Genomic DNA, 10478 nt, shown 5'->3' on the forward strand with positions numbered 1-10478 from the left:
TCTTTTCTGTGAAATAGGTAAGAATACTTGACATTCAACCAGGAATATTCTTCTTTTGTGAGGAATTTTTTCACCATCTTTTTCCAACACCTTATCTTTTATCTACAGGGATCCATATCCATGCTTTCAATCAAAAGTTTCCATCAAAATCATAAATGGAATGATGTGACATGGTATTATCAAAATAAACATATCACATCACAAATAAAAAGAACTAATAGAAAGAGAAACTCATAACAAAAAGACAAGAGAAAATGCTCAATTTAAGTGATGGGCCTAGCTTAAGTACCAAACATTTGTTACATCTGTGTTTCCTCCCATGAAAGTAGACTTCTTTTTCCAGTTTTCTTGTTATGTGGATTTGAACTTGCTAACTTCCACAATTATATTGAAACAGAAGATGGTACTAAATGCACTTTCATGTTTCATCACTTAACTTGTAAACAGCAATCCAAAGCAACCCTTCATCAAGAGCTGTATTCAATGGTTCCAGATTTGTGTGGATTGCATCAGACAGTGACAGATCAATCTCTTGATTAAAATACACTCAGAACTGAAGGAAATTAAATTCCTCTTTAACAATCACAAATTAGAAAGCAAAACAATAACCTGACACTGTCATACAGGATAATAGTTTGGCGAATTTGACTGCAACAATGGCGTAATAACAGCCAACTCTGAGGAGCTCTCGCATTCTGAGGTGAGAATATGGGGGATCATGATAAAGTAATGCAGCAGAGTAAATACATAAAAAGGTAGATATTGTGTCGCACAAGCAATAAACATACAGCCAAGACTGCTGGTATATGCATACATCATATAAGGTGTGCAATCCTTCTCACTTGCTAATCGTCATCCTCAAGAACACTTCGACGCCTTTGTATCTGAAGAATAATGAAAATATACAAAGACCGTTAGGACGACATACCATATTTCAGCAGTCACAACCATAAAGTAAGCAATGAGAACTCACAGTGACTTTCGTTTGTTTTGTGGTCTGGTTGTTGATCTGTTCAAGCAAAGTTATAAGCCTCTCTTCAGATACCTGAAAAGAAATGGTAAAGTCCGTTGTTTCATTCATAACGTTATATTTTAAAGTAAATATAGGTGCAACAATTTTGCCAGAGAAACTGAAACGATATACTTTAGTACCTTTTCTACAATTTGGCCCATCTGTGCAGCTCTTAGTATAACATCTTCAACACCTCTCGCCTTCTCAGGTTTAACCAATGCAATCCGAGCAACTGCACAAAAGCACGGGGGAAAAATGAGTAGGGTAAAACAGCCAGTAACCTAAATTCAATAATCACCAACTGGGGCATAATTTGCCTGTTCCAACTCCGTGCCAGCTAATAGCAAACTACAGTTTGACAAGAATGACATCTAATTTTAAAAAATAAGGCTCAAGGCAAATTCAGATCTGGTAACATAAACATCCAACAAAAAAGAAATATCCATAATCTTTATACTTTTAATTCAGCAATCTCATTTGATAATTACGTTATATAGCCAAAGGCACCCATGCAAAAACCACAAATCTACTCAGTTGCAAAAAGTATAATTGACAGGTATTCAACTTCAATTGAGAAATAATAATATACAAACTAATTGTGAAACGATAAACAACAATTATAATTTAGACTCCCTTTGTGGCTTTTGGCCGGAAATTTTGTATGATCTACCCTTTATTTTGTTCAGTGTCATCTCTTTTTGTAGAAGTGGTTTATTATAATTTCAATTAGTTTATTAAAAAAATAAATAAATGAAAATAAGCATAACAAAAGATTGATATCTTAAGCTCATGTACATATCTCTTTTTGATAAGATAGCTCATGTACAAATCTCAACCATCAATCAAAATGTTGGAAACACAAACAACTGAAAATGTAAACTTAATCAAATTGTGTAAAGCCTCAAAATATAGGTGTGAAACAATGAACTACATTTATATGATTGTTTCACTTGTTAAACCACCAATCAACCCAAAAACTTAAGTTGATAGTTCACTTCTGAGCTTCTCCAAGATCCTTTCGATGACCTATGTTGTGTTGAAGGGATATCTATATGATCCGATTGATTGCGTAAAGCCCACGGTAGCAACAGAACCAGGGAAAGTATACAGAAAAGACAGTTCTTTTCTATTCTATTAGTATTAGTTTAGTATTAGTTTAATATTAGTTAGTGATCTCGGCTCAGTGAGTCCTTTCTTCCGTGATGAACTGTTTTAAATCACGAAATGCTATGGTTCTTCAATATGATTTCTTCATTTTGTCAAAAGTAATTCGCGGGATCATGCACCTTTTCGTAGTTATAACTAGAAAAGTACCGTTGGTTGTATCCAACCTATTCTTGAAATAAACAACTCGCACACTCCCTTTCCAAAAAAAATCAATACACCAAGCGCTACGCTTAGATTTATTGGATTTGTTGCTCACAAATGGAAAACAATATTAATTGGTGAAGAAATTACATAATTTTCTACTTCGATATCATATTAAATCATCAATCAACCCAAAAGTTTAAGTTGACAGGTTATATAAATTTAATTGTATCAATACTTTTAACATGACGGAGGCAGTGAAAAGTAGGAGGGTCAAGCAACTCCAAGCCAAGTCCATGGACCATACCAACATAGATCTAAATTGAACTAGCAATAAACTCAGCTATGACCAAAGCTTCATCCCACTCCATACACCACTTCTCATGAAAAATAATTTGGTTTCTCTCCAGTCACAGTGCCACTTCCTTATACGATAGCCTTGGATGCATTAAACAAAAGATCTTTTGCACTATTAAAACCATGGCCAACAAAAGTTTCTCCGACTTTCTCCTAAATAACTGAAAACCCAACTCAAGCAAAAGTTTGGGAAATATGTTGCCAACATTTCTAACTTTATTGGCATAGGAATGAGTACATGAATGAGTTTTCTGGAACCTTTTTACCACATCGATGCCAACATTAATGTCCATGTGAACCTCTTAAACATCTTGTGTACTCATACAGTAAACAGAATTCTAATCACGGCCAAATCAAAAAATAAATACTATTTATGTTTCCCTTCCAAATAATAATAATTGCATTCATGAAGGAGGGCCCAAAAAGGCAAGGGAGAAGACAACAAACCTCAAATTGTCATGTAGAAAATGAAAGGAAATAACAGAACTCTTTCTCAGTTGTAGACAAATTGAAAGCTGCAAATGTATTGAAAATATCAATCTCCGCAAATTCCTACTTTTCTCTTAAAGGTCTCCTTCTGTTACCTTATTTCCACAATTCCCACCAACAGCCGCCACCAAAGCTGTTGTACTAATGGTGTCAAACCAAATATGAATTTTTTATCAAAATGAATCTCTTCCTCCATGGAGGGGAAGGAAGCATTTATTTATAGGAAAACAAAGTATAAGTTCTGTTTACATAACAGAATTACAAACAAAACAAACAAATTTAAAACAACAATCAATTCATAACAACTATTAAACTAACTAACTATCCTTCAAAGATAAAGCTTCTAATTACACCATATTCCACCCTCTAAAATCAGACTCATCCTCGAGGATGACAATTAGGACACCAACTAGAAGTCATCAGAGCAAAATAAGGTTTGAGATCACCAATATTGAATATTGGACTAATATGTAATCACAAGGTAACTCAATGCGTTAACTTGGTTTGGCCATCGGTCTGTGAATGAGAAGTAAGGCTTAAATGCAATATTTCATTCATCCCTCAGCCTTATTCGAATCTGGTGGTATTCACTTTTCATGTCCACTTTTGAGAATATTAAGGCTCCTCGAAGTTGGTCAAACAAATCGTTTATTCGGGGTATTGGAAAGCGATATTTCAATGTGATTCGATTGATAGCTCCACTATTCACGCACATCTTCCAACTACCATCCCTTTTTGGTGTAAGTAGGGTTGGCACTGCACACGGGCTCAAGCTTGGATAAATATGCCCTTTTTTGAGTAACTCCTCAACGTGTTGATGATGGATTTCATACTCCTTAGGACTCATCCTATAATGAGGTAAATTTGATAGCGTACCTCCCAGAATTAGATCGATACAATGTTGGATGTCTCACAATGGATGTAGTCCCTTGGGTTCCCCTATAAGAGGGAATGCCTCAAACAATCTTTGCACTTCCAGAGGAACTTCATTTTCTTGAGTTTCTTTGGACTTTTCAGCAACAAGTCCTAGAATATCAGCCTCCCTTTCCTTCATCAAAATCAGGCCACTAATTGTAGTAAACAAGTGGCTGCTGTCTTAATTCTTTGAATTTGCTCCATCCTTGTTCTTTTTGTTCAATGGGAGTAACACCACTTTCTTTCCCATCCAATGGAATTCGCAAGTATTTTCTCTCCCCTTGTGCAAGGTTCAAGTGTCATATTACCATGGTCTTCCCAGCAGTATGTGAAATACATTCATTTCTAACACATCACATACTATTTGGTCTTTATAACTACAGCCAATTGACAAAGGAATGGTGTAAATTTCACTTACTTATGCCTCGTCACTTTTCTTCATCCAACCAATCTTATAAGGGTTTGGATGAACTGCTACCTTGAGGTTCAAGGCTGTCACTAGCTTCTTGGAGACAAAGTTCTCACTACTTCCACTTTTTATAATCACTTTGTCCCATTGATTGTACATCTTGTCTTGGAAAGACAATGTCGTTGCGGGTTGGGGTTTCCTTTAGGAGCAATTAGCACCCTTTGGAGAACACAAGATACCCTTTCGCCGTCATCTAGTTCAATGAATTCAGCTTCTTCTTCAACTATGTCACCATTTTCAGTTAAGATTTCTTCATCATCTTCCATGTAAGCTATTGTCTTCCTTTGAGGGCACTCATTGGACAAATGGCCAGCTTGGCCACATCGAAAGCATTTGCCCAATGAAGGTCGGTTGTAAGGGTTTTGGGACTTCTTTTTTGTTTGTTGCTTCAGTGTTTTCTCCATGGTTCCTTCAAGATTTTTTTCTCCTTTTCTTTGGCCGAGGGTGTTGATGCTGGTTGGTTCATGATGTTATTTGAGGAATTCGCTCTCCTACTTGTGGATGCATCCCACAAGGTCTTTCTTGAAGCTTTCTTGGAGCGAATTTCATTGAGTTCCTCCACCGCTTCAACAAAAGAAATCACATCAGCTAATAAATCAAATTGTTGAAGCTTTCTTTCTCTTTGATGTCCATTCTCAACCCTCCAATGAACCATGCAATTAGGCATGGCTCGTTCTTGGTCAAATTAGTTCTTGCTCCTAAGCAATGAAACTATTCTACAAAATCTGCTACTGTCTGTGGGCCTTGTCTGCAATTTTGACATTGATTATACAATGTTTGCTCGTAATTGGGACAAAGGAACCTTTCTTTCATCAGTCTCTTCATTTTTTCCCACATTTGGATAGGCCTCTTGCCTTGCCTTTGCCGATTGACTTCCAATTGATCCCACCAAGCAGAAGCTCCCCCTTTCAACTTGAATTGTACTAGTCGTACCTTCTTGTGATCCGGTGTGCCCATGTATTCAAAAAAATTCTCCGTGTTCTTGATCCAATCAAGAAACATTTCAATGTCACGCTCACTATTATAAAAGGGTAAGTCAATCTTCATTTTATAGTCATGCGGATCACCTCTAGCTTCATATCTTCCTTCTCTTCCTCTTCTTGGAGCATAAAACTCTTCTCCTTGGTCACTTTCACTCAAAGAATCCCAATCGTAGAATTCTTGCTACCTTTCTTGCCTATTCAAACATCTTCTTGGATTTTCTTGGAACTGCCTATTCAATTTTGGAGGCTCTTCTCGATGAATTTCTTACTGAAATTGAATATTTCTTGGCTGTCCAACACCAGGCCTACCCCTTCTCCCCCATGCTTGATTGAATGTCGGAGTATCTTCCTCATATTGGATTGGTGCCATCAAAGCATCCAACTTTCTCACGATTATGGCCACCATTTCTCGAAGATTATTCAATGATCCATAAACTCTCTCTAAGGAATCTTCAACAGACAGCAAGCATATTGTTGTCGTTCTTGGAGAGGGTGGGGGTTTCTTCCACCTCTTGGTCTTGCGCTTGAACGTCTCCTTCTCTCGGGTGAGCAGCTCCTTTCCCTACAAACTCTAATACCACTTTTGGTGTCAAACCAACCTTTTTTATCCAAATGAATCTCTTCCTCAATTGAGGGGAGGAAGCCTTTATTTATAGGAAAACAGAGTATAGGTTCTGTTTACATAACAGAATTACAAACAAAACTAAAAAATTTAAAACAATCAATTCATAACAAACCACTATTAAACTAACTATCCTTCAAAGATAAAACTTCTAATTACACCATATTAAATGATGTAAGAAGAATAGGGGATTAATTGGGTAATTAGATAATATTCTAGGTTAATAACCTTTTTACCCCCACTCGTAATAAAACTCTATAAATAGGAATTTTCCCCTCTTGTATCAAACACATTATTCATTCTAATAAAATATTAACAATCTTGGTTCTTGAAGATTTCTCTCATTTTATCATTTAGGCTACATCAATTTGGTATCAGAGCACCCGCCTAGGCCAACGTTGACTACCGCCAATGGAAAACCGGGAAACTCTTGGCATCGCTGATTGCAAGAGGGAGCTTCGTGAGTTGTGCTCGTTGCCAAAACAACACACATCTAATTAGGGGGGACTCTTGAAATTCCAAGAAAGAAAGAAGAAACCAAAGATTTATCAAGATTTTGCAAGAATATACTATTGTCGATCAAAGAGGACGTCCAAGAAAAAAATCAGCAGTTGGTATAGGCAAGAAAATCAATTTTACTTCAAAAATCAGTACTGGAATTCTGACTCAAGTGATTCAGAAGAAGAATTCCACAAACTGATTTTGCCCATACTCGATTTTCTCAAAGAACCTATCGTTGTCCACATAGAAAATTTGATTCTAGTGATTCTAGTGACTCCGATGATGTTTCTAAGGCAGCTTGGGACGGAATAAGAAGACAACAATATCGAAAAAGGGGTCAACGATCAAATCAAACCCATTTTTCAAGAAATCAATGTAAAGATTAGGAGTTAGATAAGTTAAAGAATCATCAAGAATGGATTTTTACAGCCAAGAAAAATGTTCAAGACTCAAAATTACTCTTTTGATTATGAAACACGATCAAAAAATGTTGATTCAAGAAAATCAATGGATGAGTCCTATGCCCACTATGAGATTAAAATATATTCAAGCATCCAACAAAATGACTACTTTGATCCTGTAGCATTGGAGGAAATAAATAAAACAATAAAATAAATCCAACGTTCATTAGGAAAAATGAATCAATATATTGATCAACTATCAATTCATTTGCAAGAGTTCAATAACAGATTGATTTCATATATCGAAGAAAAAACAAAGGAATCACGGTTGGAAAATTTTCAAATAGAAACTCTTGAAGATAAAAATTGAAGAAAAACAAGAATGTGAAAATGTTGATTTGGAAATAGTAGCGAGTGAAGAAAAATCCAACGAAAAAGATGGAAAATAAGTATCTAACACCGAGCAAGAATCGAACAAGAATGACACACTAATTGCGGTGGAAATGGATCACCAAACTAACCAAGAACTTGAATCGAATGATAAAGAAGACGCGATTCTTGAACGATTCTCTTTGGAAGGTGATTTTTTAGTGATAAGTCCTTTGAATACGGTTTTGAAGGAGCTTGAAGAAAACATATTTTTTAGGTTTGTGGCCAATGGAGAAGTTCATCTTTGGGTGGCAATATTAGATTTTTTGTCTCGAATTTATATCTTTGATCATAATATAGTTCAAAATATAGGAGGTTGGTTTGGTCAAACTCCGTGGAACAAGTTTATTTATTTCATTCCTTGTTTGCTTCATAATTTTTTTTCTTTTTAAAACTCGAGGACGAGTTTTCCTTTTGGAGGGATAGAATGATGTAAGAAGAATAGGGGTTAATTGGATAATTAGATAATCTTCTAGGTTAATTCCCTTTTTACCTCCACTTGTAATAAAACTCTATAAATAGGAACCTTCCTCTCTTGTATCAAATAAATTATTCATTCTAATAAAAGATTCACAATCTTGGTTCTTGGAGATTTCTCTCCTTTTATCATTTAGGCTACATCAACTAACCTCACACCCATTTAGGCTACATCAACTAACCTCACACCTACCCTTACTTCCAAGTCAATTAAATGATTGAACCAGCTAATTTTCAAAATTCCATCCATAATCAAATACCGCTCAGACACATAGGTCACTATATAAATACAATATTCAACTACACATTAATAGCATCATAACATGAAATTACATTACTTTCATGATTAACTCAGGATGTGAGATGGATCTAAAATATCAAACAAAAATAGCAAGGAAAAAATTTGTATTGAGACAACCAGAGATCGCATAGATCACATAGATAGAAGAAACTTGCTTACTCCAAGGTTGAAAAATAAATTTCAACAAAGCACTCTGAAAATAACTTTTCTGTTTCAACTTACGTCTTTCTCTCGCTTGCATTGATAGAATCTGACTGAGCATCATTTGTCTGCGTTCCTCTGCTTCACTGAAAGTGAAAGTAATTGTTATAATATGCATATTAAAGCAAAACTTGAATAATAAAAGTGGAAACTAAAAATCAACTACAAAATAATGAAAATAAAATTGAGAACCTCCTAGCTTCTTCCTGGGCCTTCTGTTGTTCAGGATTATTTTGGCTTCCCTAATCGTCATTAGAGGTCAGCAAAGATGTCCATGAACAAGGAAAATGTAAGCAATTATTACGCATGCAAACAAAAAGCTTACAGCTTACCATGCCACGCTGGGCCATGAGTTCCTGCATTCTTCTCTGCCTGATTGCTTCAAGTTCAGGATCATCCTATATGAGGGTCAAATATTTCATTTAAAACTCAACAGAGATCCAACAGAGAGAAGAATATGCCACAAAGATCGAATTTATTGGATGCCAAATGTGATTGAAAGTCATGGGCACGTTCTACTTTGATCAGATAAGCGGCTAAGCTTGCCTTCGCAAGCTAAATAATCAAACTTATAAGTTATAAGATCGAAATCACTTGGTAAGATAGTAAAACAACAGTCATTTAATGGTCCTCTACTGAGGATTGGAGCAAAATATTGACAAGGGAACGGAGAAAGTGAGTGATAGGTAATAATAATAATAATAGTTATCCCAATGAATACTGTGAAAAAGGACAATGATAGTCCATAACCATTTGTAGTTCAAAATAAAAATGATGGGGTAAAAACTAACTAGAAGAGATAAGTTTCTCTCTCTTTAAATGACATCGCCAACAAGTAAAGTTATCGTACATACATAAAATAAATAACCCTTTCATCGTTACCCATTAATGAAATTTAGATAAAAACATCCTATGTCGCTTCATTTGGCACAAACTGCAGCGTGAACATAAATTTATCAAATGAATAATTTTGAAATCCAGAAACCACTAACTACTCAATGCGGTTGCGTAGAGTGCCCTTGAGCTTGTCTATAGATATAGTTCATATATTTCACCTGGAAATGAAATATCAGTTTCTAATTTAATCTAGGGTCTAGGTCATACAACCATAAACCTAATTCTAGGAATTATTGAACTTGCAAATACAATTACTAGGGGAGAAAACGCAAGAAAAAACCCTTCAGATAAAAGCCAAACCCCTGGTTAAGAATAGAAGAAATATTGCTGAAGCAAAACGGAGAGAACCGCATTGGATTCACCGAGGCTCGAATGAATGATAAGCAAATAAGCAAAAAAGAATTTGTAAACTTAAGTTGAAGCAGCATTTGATTACATCGCAAACTGCAGGGTTTCGACACAGTAGAGATGAATCGGAAACAGGAAAGTGAAATAGGCGAAATTACCATTGTTTCGAGGATGGAGCTAGCAGTTAGTAGAAGTACAGTTGAAGAATTTCCCTATAAGATGCAGAGGATAAAACGAAGCGACGGATTTCTTCGTTTGCGTTGATGGAACGCGACCCACTTTTTCCTTGTCGCTCGTATCGTAACCCTCTCAAATGTGCTTATAATTCGAACTACCGTTCCGAGATATTTTGGGATCCGACTTACATGTGCCCGGTGGCCGGTGGGTAGGCAAAATACGCTAAAAATATTCCGGACTTTTTTTTTTCTTTTTTCTTTTTTTCTTAGAAAATATTCTGACTTGTTTTAGGTACATTATAGAAAATATTGGTCTCTTGTTTGATTCTCGAAGGGTTAAAATCACTTCATCCTTTTAAAAATACTTTAAAACATTTTCTTTAATTATTTAAAATTAATTTTGATGATTTAAAAATTTAAACTTAATATTAAAGGCTACTCATGAACTTTACATTTTGTGTCGATAATGCCTCTGAAATTTTAAAAGCTTCAAAAATATCCATAAACTTCCAAAATGAGTTCAAAATACTCTTGCCAAGTTTTAGGTGAAAATCGTTAAAGTTTTGTTTTAAAAATACCGTTACTTTAATAA

At 35.4% G+C, this 10478-nt stretch overlaps 1 protein-coding gene across 2 annotated transcripts; it reads right to left on the reverse strand.

Annotated features, from left to right (window-relative positions):
• Nucleotides 1–401: 401 nt before the first annotated feature.
• Nucleotides 402–10166, reverse strand: LOC120073239 (double-stranded DNA-binding family protein). 2 transcript variants are annotated; one of them, XR_005480706.2, is made up of 8 exons: nt 9869–10166; nt 8798–8863; nt 8658–8707; nt 8487–8551; nt 1153–1244; nt 974–1045; nt 789–884; nt 402–695 (listed from the first exon to the last, which is right to left on the reverse strand). XR_005480706.2 is itself a non-coding variant. In XM_039025965.2 (8 exons), exons 1-7 carry the CDS (start codon nt 9869–9871, stop codon nt 846–848), a joined length of 387 nt encoding a protein of 128 aa, XP_038881893.1. In that variant the 5' UTR covers nt 9872–10166; the 3' UTR covers nt 402–695; nt 815–845. The 2 variants fall into 2 exon arrangements, 1 of the variants encoding a protein (XP_038881893.1); XM_039025965.2 differs by having other exon boundaries at nt 815–884.
• Nucleotides 10167–10478: the final 312 nt, after the last annotated feature.

The sequence above is a fragment of the Benincasa hispida genome, chromosome 3 (genome assembly GCF_027475165.1).
Source record: "Benincasa hispida cultivar pf3 chromosome 3, pf3_genome.v1.1, whole genome shotgun sequence".
Lineage (NCBI taxonomy): Eukaryota > Viridiplantae > Streptophyta > Magnoliopsida > Cucurbitales > Cucurbitaceae > Benincasa > Benincasa hispida.